The following is a 19763-nucleotide window of genomic DNA, read 5'->3' as shown; positions in this document are numbered from 1 at the left end:
ACCTGACCAGACCAGGTTCTCCATTTACCTCTCAGGATAATGGAGAGAACTCAACACCTTCAGAAGGGAGTGGGGTTAATCTGGGTCACTAGGACACCTACTGGACTACATCCATTGATGATTTGGTTGAATCAAGTTTGAGAAACACAAACACTGGGTTACACTGACATAGCTCTGTATAAACCAGTCTGGTCCAGATCAATCCCGTCTGTTTTCCGGGTCAAACGTGGAGGCGGGTGTATTTTAGTCTCCACCTCCTGGATCGAACTTTGAAGAAGAAGAAGAGGAGCATGAGGAAGAGGCAGGAGCACATGTACAGAACCACACAGAGACTCATGTCCACACTGTTAAAATCCAGACCCAGGATCCAGACTCCTCCTCCTGCTGCTGCTCCTCCTCCTCCTCTCCTCGGCACCTCACTCCTACCCTCCCTTTGGGCCTGGAGTCCGGGCCGAGGCTGCTGTTGCCCATCATGCACTTTCGTCTCCTCCTTGCTCTCTTCTCCTCCCCTTCCTTGTTGCTTCTCCTGAGGCTGGCTGGTTTGCATAGGATCAGGGTTTGGAGGAAGTGCAAGGAGTTGTGGAGGAGTCAAAGAGTATTTGGGGGAGAGGTTGGAGGCTCCATAGTGATGTCGGAGGAAACGGAGCACATTGTCCTGGTTCCAGACGTGGATGCCATCGGTCTCCTCGTGACAGGAGGGGCAGAGGGAGGGGCTCGGCCATGGAGATTTAGGGAAGAGGGGGTCATCACTCAGCGTGCCTGGAGCAGGAGGAACAGAGGTTTATCTGGTGACTATCATGCTCCAACTTCTGGAACAACACTTCCCACACATGCTTTGGGGATTTAAGAGAAGTTATACATGTTTGTTGCAGGTAGAGTAATAACAGTTAGTTTCTGTTATTTAAACGTATAGCTGGATTGCTCTTAATGAAACATTTGTCATTGAAAACAGCTTTAGAGGATATCTAGAGCCCCCAGTGGTGTTGTGGGGGTACCACAGTGGATAAATGGATTCAATCATTTAAAACCTGGCAGCTGGTTTACCCATGTTCAATAAACCTGCAGATGTTGGTGTACCTGCCAGTCTGTAGTTGACCATGTTGTGTTGGTTCCACAGCCACAGAATCTGCTGCTCTTGGTTCGGAACCTTGTCCATGCTGACAGCGGCTGCCTGTTCGAAGTGTTGACCGCACTGCTCGCAGCCGAAGAACGTCCTGATGTAGCGACGCATCACCTGCAGCACTGGAGCCGCCTGGCCCTCCAGACCTGTGTGAGTCACATGATCCCAAACAGAGTCACAGACAGAAACCTCACACAGACATTCACAAAAGGTGTGTGTGTGTGTGTGTGTGTTATAGGGCTGTCAACAAATATTCTAAATTAGAATATGTATTTGAATATTTAAAGGAGTCATGTTATATTCTATTTCTCCAAGTTAACCTAGTCTAGTCCTAATAAACATGTCTGTGACATGCTTTGGTCAAAATACCATAAGGATGAAGCACCACAGCAGTTCAATCACCCTGCCAAAACAGCCCTGTTCAGAACGCTCGGTTTAGTAGTATCTCTTTAGGTCCACCTTAAACATCAGTTAGCATTTGGAAAAGTGATAATTTGCAGGCTCTAGCAGGCACATTGCTGTCATATATAACATGTATCCACTGGACAGATAAATCCTCTGAGGCTAGAAGTTTGTGTAGGACTCTGTGCTGCACTGTGGAGACAAGAATAGAACTTTTCGCAGACTTCCAGTTTTCGGATACCGCTGCCCTCGCCAGCACTCTCACGTGTTTTACGGACAAAGCGGAGCTCCGCGAGACAACAATTCCAAGAATTTTGTAACGTCCCAATGAGTGCAGAAGTCAATATCGCGTTTGATCTCCTATACTTAGACTGGGGAGGACCACAAAAACAAGAGTGAGTCATCTTTTTTCACACTTTGGCGACTGATAGGGCCTCAAGGGTCCTAAATATAAGGATTTAAATGATCAAAATACAAGTAGTAATGTCTCCTTGTATTAATTTGTCCACCTGTTATTGTCATAATGCTCACAAATATAGATATTCCAATGGTTCCAATTTTTTTAAATTTTTTTGAGCAAATATTCGGTCGTTACCTGTGTTTTCCAGTGCGGCAGGCTTGGCATCATGTTGAACAGTCAGAACATGAAAGAGAGTCCACAATGAACATGGGTAACCACGAAGCCCGGCCCTGCTGCCTTGACAGCCCACCCATCGAAGCTCCTTCCCCAGGAACACACCTGCGATCTGGACAAATGACAGGGAATGACAAAGCTGCTCCTGGTACAGACTGCGACTGTGTGTGTGTTTGTTTGTCTCACCCTCATTTTGTTGTCTACCAGATCCAGGATGGCCTGGTAGGGGATTTGCTGCAGTGGTAGACTGAGCAGCCAATCAGATAGAGTCTCCATCAGCTTCACCACTGAACCACCACCTGGATACAGCTGCAGAGGTAGAGAAAGAGGAACACAAGAGTTTTAACAGACAGCCACTGACTACATATGTGACTTTGAATGACTGTCGAACAAAATAAGAAATCATAATAATCTCTAACTTCCAGGCTTCAACCTTTCAAGCTAAATCCTTCATTAACCTCAATCTTCACCTGCAATCAGATTGGTGTCCACTCATATGTACTGTACTTTGTTTATTTTCCTCTAAATAGGAACATAATTGACATCATGTTCTATTAAATTAAATTGGGGCAACAGTGAAGTCCAGCTTCTTCCACCTCAGGCAGCTGGCAAAGGTGAGGCCCTTTCTCTCACAAAAACACTTTGAAACAGTAATCCATGCCTTTGTTACATCTCGGCTGAATTACTGTAATGCTCTTTATCTTGGAGTCAGCCAGTCCTCCCTCTCACGTCTCCAGTTGGTCCAGAATGCTGCTGCTCGCCTCTTAACTAGAGCACGTAAGAGGGAGCACATTACTCCCATTCTGGCCTCCCTTCACTGGCTGCATGTGCATTTTAGAGTCCATTTTAAGATTCTTTTATTTGTTTTTAAATCTTTAAATGGTCTTGCCCTGCCTTACCTCTCTGAGCTTCTCCATCCCTACGCTCCTGCTCGGTACCTCAGGTCAGCTGACCAGCTGCTACAGAGGTACCGAGGTCTAAACGGAAGCTCAGAGGGGAAAGAGCTTTCTCCATTGCTGGTCCCAAACTTTGGAACGCCCTCCCGCTTCATATTAGACAGGCCCCCTCACTGTCCATTTTTAAAACTCTTAAAACCCATTTTTATTCTTCTGCGTTCAACTCAGCATGAGACTCTGCTCTTGTTTTAGTGTTTTATTGTTTAAACATTTTTATAGTTTTTTTTTTGTTGTTTAAACATTGTTATTGTTTTATAGTTTTATTGTTTTAATATACTTTTTTTTAAATTGTTTTATTGTTTTTATTTTGTCTCCTATGTTTTATGTGCCATGTTTTATTTATTGTATTGTTAAGCACTTTGTCCCAGCTGCCTAAAGCGCTCTATAAATAAAGTTGAGTTGAGTTGAGTTAAACAAGACCTGAAACTTGTGATTGAGACAATTGACTCCCCAGGAAAATGTTAAGGTATTAAGGTAATAGGTAATAAATCAAGTGAGAAATAGGCTAATTTTCCCAATGACTTCCACTCAAACAGAGTTAATTTTACAACCAGTGGAATCGCCCTCTGGTGGATATTTAGTATATTGTTGCTTCCTGATTTACTTCACTGAGATACAGGAAAACTTTATTTTTAAACTCTATATTTAACCCTTTAACACCTAAGCCTCAAAATGTCTGTCTGGACTTTGCTTACATTAACCATAAAAAGGGACAGAATGTCTTGTGAGTAAGTGCTTTAGCCGATTTTTCCAGGATAACTTTCAATATCTGGCAGTTATATTTGTTTATCCCATATTTTCCCGTTTCTGGTGACAAAGTCGCCGGCTCCCTGCAACAGCGCAAGTGAAATGATCATAATAACCATGTTTGCTTTGACATGCAACTTCTCAGCTTTCAGGAAGCTTCAGAATTTTTTTCCGATAGCACAAACCGTCACGTAATTATGATAATGCAGTGTGCGCTTGGGCGAACATGCCGTTTGCAATATGCTCGAAGCTCTGTGCAGACGCCTCCTTACCTTTGTGACAACAATGACAAAGTCTTTGAAAATCTTCAGCTCTTCCCCCTTCAGGATATTATGGGTTGCCAGCTCGACTCTCAGCAGATAGTGGAGAGCTGATTCCAGATCAGCTGTGTACACCAGGGACCTGCAGAGAGACAGACGCTAGTTTACTAGTTAGCTGGTTAAGATCCACTGCCTATAAACCAGACCAAATCTGAACTGGATCTCTGACCTGTTAAAATCTCTCCACGGTTCTGCGCTCTGTTTGTCAGGCTGAGCCACCATCTGGCCAATGCTGGCACCTTCCGACTTAAACTTGCGTTGAACTCCAGGTAACGTCCTCAGAAATGAGGAAAAGAAGAAACGCTGTCGCTTCTCTCTGAAACCCAAGAAGATGAAGTCATCAAATACTCTGAAGGTTCTTTGTGTCATAAAACTGACTTTTATGTTTCTTTTGAGGCTTGTTGTCTACCTGTATGTTATTCAACATCATAACATCTGACAATATCTTTCAACATTGTAATAATTATGTGTATGAGTAATAATGGGGTAAAATGTATCACGACACTATAGGACATGATTTTAAGTATTTGTAGCGACATTGTGACATCATTAAGTTATTTGAACAGTATTTTATGGCAGTATTCACTTTTGTGCTTAAAGCTGCAGTGTGTAACTTCTGTCTCCAAAACATTGCGAGGGACACTAACCCTCAGAGTTATTCCATGCCTCAGTGGAGCGTGCCGAGCTTTCTGAAACTACGTCGGTATTTTACTAGTTCACTCATTTCTCAGAGAAGTTCTTCTCAGACATTATTATTTGTTCCACCCTACTTCAAAGAACCCAGATAATTCCCTAATTCCTTCCAAAACACTCCTACTAAAACACAGAGAGGGTTGTGTGGAGCTGGTAGATTTACCCAAAATCTTAGGAACTCGTTTGACAAGATTTTGAATGAAACATTTGTTTCATTTGAATGCCACATAATACAGCTTCAGGCCACACAGTTGGTGAGCTCTCTTGCCTTTGCAGCAAGAAGACCCGGGTTCAAGCCTTCCTGCATGGAGTTTGCATGTTCTCCATGTGTGTGTGGAGGTTTTCTCCGGGTTCTCCGGCTTCCTCCCACAGTCCAGAATCATGCAATATGAGAATTAGGTAAATTTAGGTGCGAGTGTGAATGGTTGTTTGTCTCCACGTGGCCCTGCGATGGACTGGAGAACTGTCCAGGGTGAACCCTGCCTATCTCCGCGACGCTCATTTGGAGGATAAAGCGGTAGAAAATGGATGGATGGATGGATAATACAGCTTTAATGCAATATTTAAGTCTATTCATGTGATGTTCTGCTTTAAGAAGGGAAGAGCAAGTTCATACAGCAGAGACATAAACCACATTGTTTATGGTGGATTGTGAAGCGGTTCAGTTGTTGGTTTTAAAAATACAAGATCCATTAAGAAAATGGAAGTCCCGCTCTGTAGATGTTTGTGTGTCCGTGTATCACTCACACATGCAGGTGAGTGTGCGTCCCATTGGGGTGCAGCAGGTAGATGGAGGGGGAGCTTGTGATTTTCAGAGCATCCAGCAGGGGGAGATCAGTGCTCAGAGCTCTCTTTACCACCACATGAGAAAACTGCAGCAGGTCCAGAATCACCTGACATACAGTAATGATCAAGTCAACAAGTGAAAACGAATGACACACAAGTATTGTAAATCAGATTTTCTTACCTCTCGTCCAACATAAGAGGCCGGATCTTCTATGATGATGGCGGTGTAGTGATCTGACTTTTGACCTAACAAAGGCAGCAGCTCCGCAGAGCTACAGACAGAAAAGCAAAGTCAGCGCTCAGCAGCTGCTGTTCAGTTCCTATTAAGTGAACTTGTCAGTTTGGTTTTAACAGGTTTTTACAAATACCTGCGTGCTTCTAAAGGAGGACAGTGATCTGGCCAATCCCGCCTGGTGTGATTCTGCAGGATGTTGACCATCAACTCTCTCACTGACCGAATCTGTCGGTCCGCATCTGAACATCACAAATCACAGGACTGACACAATACTCTAAAGATGCAGTATGCTGGTAGAATTTTGATAGATGGAAACATTCTGAATTCAAGGTTTTATGAAGTGAGGATACACAAGACTCTCGAGGTGGGTTTCCGTCAGCCACATTTTCTTTTATACATAACAAAAACTGAATGGAACACAAATAATTCTAAATATAGTTGATATAATGCATAAATGTTTTTTTTTATACTTCATGTATGTGGAAAAATGAGTGTCACAAACGTTCCACTGCACTGGAAAAGTTGTGACAATAGGGGACAGTGATATATATATGTTTGGACAAAGACACACATTTTGTCATTTTCTCTGTACACCACCACAAGGCGTTTGAAATGAATCAATCAATGTGATAAAGTGTGAATTTTTATACATTTTCAGGGTGTCAGAAATAGACAATTGACTAAGCTGCAGTTTCATGGCCAGGTGTGACCTGCTGTTACCTCACCATTCCCTGTAAGAGGAAGCAGATAAATGTCTGCAGGCCACACGCTGCAAATGTTGACTTTGCATTTGCATTTGTCATTGTCAAAGTCTACAATCAAGAGATGCCTTCATGAATGCAAATACAGGGTTTGCAGAGTGGCACAAACCACTGTTTAACACTCAAGGCTCGATAAGACTTTACGAGGAAAATAGCTATAAAAAAAAAACCTGAACTAAAAAGTTCTGGAAAAAGATTATCTGGCTAAATTAAACTCAAGATGAACTTATAAGAATGTTGGGAAGAGAAAAGCGTGGAGAAGGAAAGGACCAGCTCATGATCATCAGTCAAATATGGAGGAGGCAGTGTTATGGCATGGACAAGTGTGGCTTCAGGATTCAGCTAACTGCTACAAAACTGATAGGACGCCATTTCACATTACACAAGAACAATGACCCTAAACATACTGCAAAAGTAACACAAGAGCTTTTGAAGGTAATAAAATTGAATGTTCTTGAGTTACTGAAGACAGAAAGACCTGCAAACGAGCAGCAACAGAAGGCAGTTCCAGTAAAGGCCTGGAAAAGCATCTCCAGGGAGGAAACTCCAGACTTCAGTCACTGACTGCAAAGGATTTTCAGCCAAGAATTAAAATAAACCTTTAATTTATCATGAGTTGAGTTTGTCCCATTATTTCTGAGCCAATAATGTATAAAAATGCTTATAATTCCTTAACGGTTAATGCGATTGTTCCATCCCTCAAAGTAACACTGTTAATTGTTTAATTCAGATTCACTGTGGTGGTGCACAGAGGCAAAATGACAAAACGATATTTGCTTCACAGTACAGTGCATAATATATTTAAAGTACGGCAATATAACAGTACTTCAAGTACCTCTGTAAATGGTTCCTCTGTCTGATGGTACAGCATGAGCGTGGAAATACTGCAGACAACAACATCAGTCAAGTGATTAGAGCAGAGTCACAGTTCAGCTTACGTCTGTATCCACCTTATTCATGCTAGGGGCTACTGAAATATAATAGTTGAATATTTGTTTCAGCTCCAGTGATGTGGAACACAACAGCTCTTTATACAAAGTAAGGCAATCTAGCCATGTTAAAATAACAGTGAATTTAGCTATTGATATTTTACTCTTAGTGTCATGTTAAAGTTACATTTAACATGCTGATCTCTCAGTAATAAGTGTCCAGTTACCATGGAAAACGCAAACTATCAAGGTTATAGGAACAGGAATAAGATGGATATGGAAGTAAGATGCAATGTTATTTCATTCAAATGTGCACATAAAGTGTTGCTATGTAATTGCATGACAACAAACGTCTGTGTATACACAGTATAGCACAGTGGACCAGTTACGAGTATGCACATACTTTGAATGTTGGGTAAAACTTGATGCTGTACTCTTTACAGACGTCATAGTTCTCCTCCTGAGCACAGTCCACCACCGCCACGCTGATGGCAGGATGCCAGTCTAAGAGAAGGAGAGAGAGAGATATGAACAAATGTTGTCATTTAAATAACAAATGTTCATTTTCTTAACCAAACCAGGATTTCTTTAAGAAATTCAAGCATGTGTGTGTGCATGAGTGTGTGTGTTTTCACTCCCAGCTGTCTCTCTTTCAGGGTTCAGCAGGTCTTTGTCTCTTAGATGTCCTTTGACTCCGACAGCAGGTCCCCCTGAAGAGAGGGAGTGTGTGTCTGTGCCTTTGTGTGTGCATGTGTGTGTGTGTGTGTGTGTGTGTGTGTGTGTGTGTGTGTGTGTGTGTGTGTGTGTGTGTGTGTGTGTGTGTGTGTGTGTGTGTGTGTGTGTGTGTGTGTGTGTGTGTGTGTGTGTGTGTGTTAGCAGCAGCAGCAGCAGCAGCGGTGGCAGCAGCAGCTGGTCTCTCGTTGAATTATTCCCCAGAGGCAGACGCAGACTAAAGACCAGAGACCAATTCCCATTTGTTACGGTCTGTGTGTGTGTGTTCCAGGTATTAATCGTGTTGTGGGGACCTAAATCTGTTAACATATAGTCACATTACAGGGACTTAGGTTAGTGTTAGGGTTAGGTCATTAGTAGTTATTGTTAAGGTTAGAGTAAGTCTCCAGGAAATGAAATTTAAGTCAATGTAACGTCCTCTGAAGTCATGGGTTAGGGTTAGGGTTAGGGCTACGTGTGTGTGTCTTTTCACATGCATGTTTCTCCCTCATTGCTTGGACATTTTGTCCATGGTTTTAGATTTAGGTTTATATTATGCTTATGGAATGGACTGGAATGGAATGTTGTATCAAGTAAGGACATTTTGGCTTGTCCTCACAACTTTTAAGGGCTTTTTCAGGGTTAAGAGCTGGTTTTAGGGTTAGGTTTATGTGATGGTTAGGATAAGGATTCAGGTTGGGCATTTAGTTGTAATGGTTAAGGGATGAAGCCAGGGAACGTATGAGTCTCTGTGTGAGTGTCCCCAGCAAGAATGTGTGTGCAAACACATGTCCTCTGCAGTATATTCAGAGCTTAATCACTAAATTATCTTGTTTCTATATAAAAAGAAGATTAAAATACTGCAGGTGTTTGACTTCTCCGCAGGCACAAACACTCATCAAAAATCCGTCTCCACCCTCTAAATAGACAGTAGAAACCCTGCTGTCTGCACTTTCCCATCAAACCTCGCAGCTCAAACAGGTTTGTCGACTTAACACATTATAATCAAACCAATTTGTGAAATATAATTATGTTGGACATACAACGATCAGCCAGTTACACACAGGCTTTGACTTCATGTTACTCTCCAGTGGAAACTGGAACAGCTGTCACTGAAGGTCATTACCCTGGGATTTGTTTTTGTATCATTGAATTTGCTGTGAATCCATCAAGGTAGTCTAAGTATTGTAAAACACTGGCTGAATGATGACAAATGTCTGAGCCTAACTTTTCAATTAACAGAAAATAGGATAGTCAACTCAAACTATATTTGGTTTTTCAATATTTTAATCAAAATGTTATATCCACACCAGCACATTTACAAATTAGAAACCCAGTATAAATCAATGACGGTGTCCTAGTTGAATTCTTAAGTGGATACCCTAAAGTACTGCAAGAAATTGTCAGAATTGTAGGACATTAAATATGTTGATTATTTTCTCAATTAATTGCGAGTTGATTTGATCGTAAAATGTCAATCACCGTTTCCCCAAACTCCAAATGACAATGTCCTCAAAGGTTTTGTCCACAAATCAATGAAATGTACGATCACGAGCAGCAACGAAACCTGAGCACATTCACATTTAAGACACTGAAACCAAACATACACATTCACTGCTTTTCTAAATCTGTACACACTATAGCCTAGCAATTCATTTGATTTACATTATTTTTTCCCCCATTGTATACATTTAACTTAGTGGCTTGTTACTGTATATCAGTGGTGCTAAAGTAACACAACTACAGATACAATGAATCTTTTAATCTGAGCTAACTGAGCTGGAAAATCATCAGGTGTGAGCTTACTTCTCTGTAATAATATTACAGATTATAAGATATTATTCTATATATCTTATTATATTATAAGATCACACTGGGTCACAGGCTGAAGATCTTTCACTGGTGTTCAGTGTCGTCATCAGCTGACGCCAATAACAACCACCAAACCTGACAAAATGTCTAACTTCCTCACCTGAACCTCACTATAAAAGTGGACAGTGTTCAACTACTAACACACAACAGTTCAACAACATGGACTGAATACTTACAATGTCAATAAATAACCTGGAGTCTATTGAAAAGAGACACATTTTGAATGGAGTGTGGTATTCCAACTACATGGAAGAACGACGGAGCAGGAAGCAAAACAAGTGTTTTTTGGTAAAAAAAAAATAATAAATACCTTTTACGTCCAGGGCGAGTGTCTTCCATGTGCTGGAGTACTGGATGCAGTGGCCGCACCAGGAGGAGTAGAACTGTACCAACCAGGCCGAGGACGAGTTACTAACGGTGGGCTTCAGGCTGCTGCCGCTTAGGATCACCAGCGGGTCATCCTCCGTGTACAGCCGGTCTTCTTCTCCCGAGCACTCGGAGGCGAGCCAGAGGACCACCGCCGCTTTAAACCAGAACCTGAGCATCCCTGTCACCCGCGGACACACCCGAACACACACTGAGAGCAGGCGGTCAGAGAAACGGAGGGTTTGTACCGAAGAGAACCGGAGCTAGTGTGGGAGACATGGAGGTAGAGCTCAGAAGCTAACAGATACGTGTGTTCACTGCAGAGAGAGGAGAACAACAGAGGTCTCACTCTGAGTCACAAACACAGAATCCTCTACAACGCCATAACAAATATTCACTTCGTCAGTCACAACTGCTGACACATGTGACATGACCCGAAAAAGAACTACTTAAAAGGACAATTGATGCATGCGACCGGGTCATGTTGTTGTTGCTATATTCTACATTGCCTGCTTAAAAAGAGAAAGCCTTTATTTTAGATGTTGAGTAGACGGTGTTTTTCATAGACGATCTTTTTAAAACTAAGCCTGACGTTGACTGACGTAATAAGCGCGTTGTAAGAATATTTTTTTCTAGAATAAATATATATATAAATATATATGCTAGAAAAAAAGTATACATATACATATATATATATATATATATATATATATATATATATATATATATATATATATATATATATATATATATATATATATATATATACATTTACATTTATATGTTGATGTGATTTTACAACCTGTTTAAGAACTATAAAGTAATAAATGACATCTATTTTGACAGAAAATGTATTATATTAAACATTTAAAGTTGAATTGTTTTGATTTTTGCTTCCCTCGTCAGTGCAAGACTTCTTAAACTAAAAGTTTAGCCTACAGTGCAGTGAATGCAACAGCGCTCTCTGCTGCCTCCTACAGGCTGCAATACTCCGGTGCACCCACGCTCTACTTGCAATAATGGGCAACGTTTTCTCCATGAACGTAAAGCGTCCTGCTGAACATAAACGCCCTCCTTACAAAGGCTTTTACGGTAAAACGCCTGCATCAAGTTGATTTGTAAGGACATTGACATCCGGTTTTCAAAGTAAAAGACTGAGAGCGGCTGCTGGTATTTCTCAGTGCGCGTTTGCACATTTTGAGTGGGAAAAATAACGAAAAATCCTAAAGACCTAATAACTACACTTTGAGCGATTGTATAAAGATAGTTGTCTACTAGTTTTACTCCGTGGAATACGATGTACCGACTACAAGTCATGGTTCCCATGTAGTACAATAAAAATAAAGTTTAGTTTGAAAACTTTGAACTTCCGGGTGAAACGTTGTACCTTTTCAACACGCAATATTGTGTCATGTTACCATAGCAACGGGGTCGCTTGTTAGGAGGACACAGGTGAGCGTCTGAAAATAAAATACTTTTTCTTTATGAAGTTATTAAAGTGTGTTAAATAGAAACTGACATGTGTGTGTAGTTCGCCGTTTGGTTTTCGTTTGATGTATTTCTTTAACTGATTCTGCTGAAAATCAACTCTGGACACACAGGTGTGCCCACACCCGTGAATTGAAGTGTGGTTAGGTTAAGGTTAGGGTTAGGCATTAACTGGTTATAGTTGATTAAGGATAATGCTTTGGTGACAGGTCGTCAGTGAACGCATTTCATTGCAGTGTCCTAAGAATAATGGCTGCTCAAAACTTAGATAATTATTAATTAATTAATTTTTGTCTCTCTTTTAAATCAAATCGTTTTATCAACCAAGCTTATTAATGTCTGGTATGAATCGATGCTGCATTTCATTATTAATAATTAACTTGCACCAGTTAATAGATGTTTAAAATGGGAGATTATCAGTATTTGTTCTACTTTGTTTTAGGGTTTCAATGATTAATCATTAAAAACAAAAATCCGTTCATCACTGTTACTGTCTTGAGTACAGGATGTGAGAATTGCAATAAAAAACTACCTGCAGGAAGCTTCCTTAAAGCTTGATGATGCACTGACATCTGGTGGTGTGGTTGTATATCACACCTAACTGATTACCCCACTAAAAGGATTAAAGAACTGTTATTTATCTGCTCTTCATTATCCACGGTCTGACAGGAAACATGTCAACCCCAAGGCTGGGAGTGGTCAGAGATTCCATGCTGACCAATCCCTTGCTGATTAAGGTAAACAAACAAATAACAAGCACGTTGGAGTATTGTTTTGATGATGTTGATGAAGATGTCCTCTTTCTTCTTCCTGTGTGCAGACATCTCTGGGTCAGACCAGGTCCAGAGGTCTGTCAGTTCCAGGTCCAGATTTCACTTTTGGATCCAGGAGCAGCTCAGTGGAGGACAAAGGTGTGGTGGAGGGTAAGTCCCAAGTCACACTGTACACAACAACAACAAATGGACAATGTATAGTTTCAAGGGCATAGAAACAGGGCTGGAAGACAAAAAACTGAGCCTCTTGGAGGTAATAAAACTTTAAAACCCTCTGTGTGTGTGTGTGTGTGTTTGTGTGTGTGTGTGTGTGTGTGTGTGTGTGTGTGTGTGTGTGTGTGTGTGTGTGTGTGTGTGTTTGTGTGTGTGAGTGTGTGTCAGCTGTCGGAGTGTGTTTGTGTGACAGACACATGCCTCCAGGCAACAGTCACTGCTGTGCGTCTCTCTCTCTCTCACACACACACACACACACACACACACACACACACACACACACACACACACACACACACACACACACACACACACACACACACACACACACACACCCCACACACACACACACACGACATTTCAGATGTATTTTTTTTATGGTGAATATTTTGTTTTATCCTTTGTTTCTCAGTCAGTTACGTTGTGCATCCTGTTTGTCTGCTGTCACATATTTGTGTGTGTGTGTGTGTGTGTGTGTGTGTGTGTGTGTGTTTGTCTTTCTACCTAGAGTGAGGACATTTTAAGCTGCAACACCATCAACAAACTTTTTGGAGGGTTGAAATGAATGTGTCCTCACAACTATACAAAAGCCTGTGTCCATGATCACTAACATGACTGAGTCACAAAGAAAATACAGATATCATAACGTGCATATAGTGATTGAAGAAGTGTGAAGTGTGGTCGTATGATGCACTGAGAGACAGCAGCCGGCAGTCGTGTTTTCAGTCACAGTAAATGTCTCTCGTCTCAGGCTGGTTAGCTGCATTGAGGGCATGAACAACCACACTTCAAAAACCCCTTAACTATCCCTTTAAAGCAGGGGTCTCAAACTCGAATGACCTGGGGGCCCCTGAGTGTCTAGTTTGGTCAGGCTAGGGCTGGTGAAGTAAAAAAAAAGCCAACTTATTGAGAAAAAGACATGGAAATAATAATATTTATGATGATATTTCACATCATTTCATATTAAAAGTTTTGATATGGAACGAAACAAAGTTGACAATATAACCATATTTATGATGCATATTTAATATAGTAATAAAAACATACAGAAATATAACTAATGCTGGGCACGTTTAACGGCGGTAAACGGCGTTTAAGTTTACCGCATGATGCGTTTCCATGACGACTGGCCGGAAAAAGATGCGTGTGACGTCATGTTTATGTGCCACGGCACCAGAATCCAGGCACCGTTTACCAGTTAGCTCCGTTAGCTGTGTTAACTCCTTTAGCGCCGTTAGCATGCCTACAGTGGAGCATAAACATGACATTGATTGAGTTGATATTAAGTGGTGGGCCACATTTGGGGGGCCGCATGTGGCCAGTGGGCCGCAAGTTTGAGACCACTGCTTTAAAGATTGTGCTAAATGCATTTCTGTGTATTTTACATCAGTTGTTTGTTTTATATTGATTGCTGGGAACTGTAGTTGTTGATGTCACACACATACCAGACCAAGGAGTTTGCTGTGGCCTGCTGGGAACTGTAGTTTTGCACTTTTGTTTCTGTCTTAGTTCTGTCCAGCTGGAGGGTCCAGTCCAGACGAGAGGACTCCGGTCCTCATCGACCACTCCCTCCAGACTTTGTGACTCTGAACCGTGATGCTGTGAAGGCTGGTCTGGTAACGTCCAAAGAGCTGAGTCACTACCGAGCCCAGGGGGACAGAGCCAAGACAAAGTGTCCTGCACCTAAACAAAGAGGCGGAGCTTCACAGCACTTTGTGATTCCAGACATCACCTGTGGAGTCACACCCAGGTCAGACAATAAACACACTGGTGAGGACTGATTCCTGATCAATAACTGATGGTGAGCGATGATGTGTCCATCAGGGCGCCGTCTCCTCTGTCAGACCTCCTCTCGCACCAGTATGCTCGCCGCTGGATGGACGAACAGCTGAGCAGGAATCAAAGCAGCAACCAAAAACAGCTGCACAGGGTGAGAGAGAGGGGAAGTGAAGCTTGAACACACACTGTGTGTGTGTGTACACTGAATTAAGACTGTGTAACTGTGTATAACAAACAAACTTGTGTGTAGATTAAACCAGGTGCAGACACGAGGTCCAGTCTGCTGAGGAGAGACCGTGTTCTGCCTGTGACACAACCACTGCTCAGACCCAATCGCTTCACTCAGGTAACACACACACACACACACACACACACACACACACACACACACACACACACACACACACACACACACAGGTTTCCATGACTTCCGAGGACTTTGCATTCATTTCCTGGACTTATTCTAACCTTAACCATAATTATTACTGGCCTAATCCTAACCCTGATGTCAGCCATGCCTCCACCTTAATATGTAGTCACTTACGTTATGGGGACTTGATAAGTTCCCATAATGTGACTGTAAACAGATTTAGGTCCCCATAACATAAGGAATACTAGGTATCCACACACACGCGCACATTCTTGCACCTTGTTCTTGGTGAGCCATAATGCATCCCCTAACCTAAGCCTAACCCTTACCCTAAATCCATTCCCAAACCTAATTCTAGACCAGGCCTTAACTCTCATAAATCCCTTTAAAATGTCCTCACAGAGACATGCACACACACACATGCACGCCACACTAGCAACAATGATGAGTTTAAGAATGAAAGAATGAAAAGAATGAGACCCTCACCTGCTCCTCCTCAGGTTCCCCCAGCTTTGGACACCTTCAGGGACCAGGAGACTCGGCTCCGAGCGTTCAGGACTCATCACTCCGAGTCTGTGTCCAGGAGAGGACATCTTGGTCTGGGGACGTACAATATGGACTGAGCTCAGAACCAATGTCTGTCACAATGTCTTCACACTAATAAACCATTTAAAGGACCATTATTTATCCGTGTAGTTCTTCCTCATAGAACAAAGTGTCAAGACTTCGAGCAAGTTCTTCAACTCAACTTCTTAACCTAACGTTTTCAGAGAACTGGGGATAATTCATTAACCTAAAGTTACAGCTGTTGTGCTTCCACTTTCCCTCCATCAGTGGATGTGGATCCAACACCCGCTCACCCTGTCGTCACAGACATGAAAACAAAATGCTGAGAAAACAGAGTTGCGTGAAGCTGAAATCATTGTGTGAACTAATTTCAAGGTTTGAATGTAGTGGCAATTTTTGTTTATATTTTAAAAGTGACACTGTAAAGTAATGTAGACTGGTATATATTACATTCTAGAAACAGGAAGCTGGTACAAAAGAAAGAGCAACAGAAAGAAAGAAAGAAAGGATAAGAAGCCTGCACCTCTCTCTCTGTCTCTCTCTCTCCCCCTCTCTCTCTCTCTCTCGCCCCCTTCTCTCTCCATGGTGCTGAAATCAGATGCTGATGATTGATTCATTTTCCACGTGCATCAATAATCCTCCCGCAACTCAGTCTTCTTTGGTTGATCAGTCACTGTGATGAATTTTTGTTTTTACCGCCGGACTCTAAAGTTTCTACTGAGCATCTGAACTAACTCAGAGTTGGGCCGGAGATGGAGGTTTCTGCCTCTAGGTTCCTCATCGACTCCCTGCTTTCCTTTAGGCCGCCCGGCGCGCTCTTCTCCCGGTCAGACTCTCCGGGACTCGGTCCGGGCAGCGGCAGTTGCTCGGCGCCTCCCTCCACACGGAGAGAACTCGTTTCCCGGTTGGAGTCTCCTCTGCTGCCCGGTCAGCTGCAGCTCCGTTCCGCTGGCTCGTCTTTTCTGATCCGGGATATTTTAGCAGACTGTGTTTACTCTGACCCGGGACAGAATGGAGAGGAAGCCGAGCTGTTCCAGTCCAGTGAAGATAGAAGTGTGAGCTGCTCTTCTTCAGACAGTGAGTCAAGAGGTAAGAGAGAGAAAAAGCAAATAATTAAAAAGTGGTTTCAATAAAATAATAAAAAAGTATTATTAATTACTTAATTCGATAAAGTATGTGATATAAAACCTGGAGAAGCAGATTTTAAAATTTAAATTAAGTTTAGTTTAGTCAATAATCAATCTGCTCACCTCAGCATTTTATTCAAATGTAATTACATTTATATAAAGCATTTTTTTTCTTACAACAAAGTGACTTGATTTCTTTTTTTTTTTTTTTTTTTAATTAAGCATAGTTCAGGAGCTGCTCATTAATTATGCACACACATCATATTTTTATTTAAATATGAATTACAAACCAACACTCCCTGTGGAATATTGATAAAAGAAGTTGCAGCAGACAGAATATGCTGATAATGATGAAAAAGAGAATAAAACGATATTTGAAGAGAAATATTTCAGATGTTTTCATGAAACATGGAACTTTTTTTTTTCTTTCTCTGAAATAAATCTATAAAAGCTCCTCTCAATCACTGACTGATGTGCTCCTCTCAGTGCAGGCAGCAGCTCGTCAGAAGAAGCCTCGGAAAGCTCGGACAGCATTCAGTGACCAGCAGCTGTCCAGGCTGGAGACAAGCTTCCAGAGACAGAAATACCTGAGTGTCCAGGAGAGGATGGAGCTGGCCACGTCTCTGCAGCTCAGTGACATTCAGGTCAAGACCTGGTACCAGAACAGGAGGTAACAACACCACCCCACACCCACCTGTACAGTGGACAGACACACACATTATTATTATTATATCCACCTGTCCTACAGTGGACAGACACACACATTATGATTATTATTATTATTATTATTATATCCACCTGTCCTACAGAGGAATATCCACATAACGGTGTCACATATCCATATCCATATCACCTTTCTAAATAGTTAAAAGATTTATATAAGTTACAAAAGTGAAAACCACAGCAGGAGTCAACATTATATATAATATATAATAATATTATATAGTTATATCAAATTATATATTTCTTCTTTAACGTTTCTTTAAAAAAGAAATTATATTACTCAATTCAATAATAATTTCAAACAATGATATAACATATACATAAAAAGAAGAAGACAAAAAAAACATAAAAACCAAATAAAAAATCATAACAAGAACATAAACACATAGGAAGTAAGATATAATTGCTAGTAACACACATTATGTATAATATAAGGTTTGTGTGGTATTATATGGTCCACCCACATATTTAAATTTGGGCTTTCATTTTTTGTTATTTTTTGTCCATCTTTCGGGCATGAGTCCAAAGAAAAAAAATCTAATTATGCATTCCAGAGGCATCAAATCATATATTTCATACATATTGATTTATATCAGCTGCTGTAAGAGTGCTTTAAAAATGGTGCAGCTTAAATTTCAGAAAATGAGAAAAGGACCTGAGTGTCCAGGAGCAGATTTTTTATTCCTCCACATTGAGACTCGTCTGTGATGAACATTGTTCTATGTCTGAAGTTTTTATATTGCTAATATTTCACCTTGCGTGCACAACAAAGATTGTCTACATGTGAGGTATAATCCAGTTATTGTGTATTTGAAGTAAAACATTAGAAAAGCAAAGCCTACATGTGTCTATGTTATCCTTAGAATGCCAGGCCATTTTATTAGACAGTTATTTTTCACTGGGAAATCACTGGGCATTTGTAAACTGCTCGATCTCCCTCACCAAAGACCAAAGAGAATATCAGCATCTCAGTTTACAGGGACATGGGTTCCCTGGTCTGCTGCTGCCTCATCACAAAGGTTACAAAACATATTTGAACTTACTGATAGAGGCACCAGCTCCAGCGATGTAACTGATTTAGTGCAGGGAGTAAGATGTCAAGCCAAAGTGTTTAGTTAGCACTTTGTGTCAGTACAACATCACACTTTGAGGATGTTCACAGGTGTACTTCTCCTCCGTCAGGACCAAATGGAAGCGACAGTCTGCTGCAGGTCTGGAGCTGCTGGCTGAAGCTGGCAGGATGTTCTACCTGTACCCTCCTGCCACACCTTCAGTGGACCTATACCTGTACAGAGGCCTCAGCCACCATCGCCACCACACCAGCCTGCCCCTGCTTCCCCACAGTGGATTACGTCCACGCTGACCATTGAGAATGGGAGGGACTAGGGTATTTAGAGGACTGTGTCCCCCTGGACATCAGCTGCAGACTGGATTGTGTAATGACACTGAACCACTGTACTCCTCATCTCTGTTGGTTTGACAGATGTCAGATCATCACATCTAAACTCTGTGGAACAGCGTCTCCAAGGACATGCAGCTCCTCATCCCCATGAAACTTTTTTCCTCCACTGATCTCATTATTGTTTAAGCTCATCATGTAGATCTCTTTGTCATTTATGTTCCAATGTTTGATCTTCAACCCATTTAGAACAGCTTGTCCTGCTTTTCCACATTTGTGATATAAAATAGTATAGAACTCGGCTTTTGAAAGGTTCTTTTCATTGGGTGATCAGGCCGGTTGATCATTTTTGTATCAACACATTTTTAATAAACATCATTCTGAAGCATTCTGTTTGTATTTTCTATTCCCTACAATCCAAAGCTCGATGGTTCCAGGACATTTTACGGACTTGTCATTAACTTTCATGCTGCTTCATTGGGCTCTCAGACTGATGGTGGCACTGAATCTATTTAACAATGTTCACCAAACCAAAGCCAACAACATTGACTGGTTAATTCCGGCCTCTGTCTGTTTACAGAGCGACCAGCTGATCAAACATGTGAAACATTAAAACTGTTAAACAAGTGTTTAAAAAAGTCATATTATACCCCATTTCTCCAAGTTAACCTAGTTCCCTGGTGTCCTAATAAACATGTCTGTGACATGCTTTGGTCAAAATACCATAAGGATGAAGCACCACAGCAGTTCAATCACCCTGCCAAAACAGCCCTGTTCAGAACGCTCTGTTTA

General features: G+C 41.5%; 3 protein-coding genes across 3 annotated transcripts; 2 read left to right on the top strand and 1 right to left on the bottom strand.

Annotated features, from left to right (window-relative positions):
* Positions 1–220: 220 nt before the first annotated feature.
* Positions 221–10711, bottom strand: qsox2 (quiescin Q6 sulfhydryl oxidase 2; the record flags this gene model as incomplete). Its single annotated transcript, XM_083905029.1, has 12 exons — positions 221–759; positions 1078–1266; positions 2118–2268; positions 2343–2465; positions 4132–4261; positions 4349–4495; positions 5620–5765; positions 5840–5930; positions 6027–6132; positions 7490–7538; positions 7987–8087; positions 10477–10711. 12 exons carry the CDS (start codon positions 10709–10711, stop codon positions 221–223), a joined length of 2007 nt encoding a protein of 668 aa, XP_083761155.1.
* Positions 10712–11538: 827 nt separating this feature from the next.
* cfap77 (cilia and flagella associated protein 77) lies at positions 11539–15778 on the top strand (the record flags this gene model as incomplete). Its single annotated transcript, XM_083904620.1, has 7 exons — positions 11539–11624; positions 12690–12757; positions 12841–12943; positions 14516–14756; positions 14831–14936; positions 15036–15131; positions 15656–15778. Exons 1-7 carry the CDS (start codon positions 11552–11554, stop codon positions 15776–15778), a joined length of 810 nt encoding a protein of 269 aa, XP_083760746.1. The 5' UTR covers positions 11539–11551.
* Positions 15779–16474: 696 nt separating this feature from the next.
* LOC310939780 (barH-like 1 homeobox protein) lies at positions 16475–18935 on the top strand (the record flags this gene model as incomplete). Its single annotated transcript, XM_083904619.1, has 3 exons — positions 16475–16811; positions 17336–17519; positions 18755–18935. 3 exons carry the CDS (start codon positions 16475–16477, stop codon positions 18933–18935), a joined length of 702 nt encoding a protein of 233 aa, XP_083760745.1.
* Between the last annotated feature and the right edge of the window lie 828 nt (positions 18936–19763).

The sequence above is a fragment of the Microchirus variegatus genome (assembly GCF_963457635.1).
Source record: "Microchirus variegatus genome assembly, chromosome: 18".
NCBI lineage: Eukaryota > Metazoa > Chordata > Actinopteri > Pleuronectiformes > Soleidae > Microchirus > Microchirus variegatus.
The sequence above is the reverse complement of the archived record's forward strand: the minus strand, read 5'-3'. Positions and strand labels throughout refer to the sequence as shown.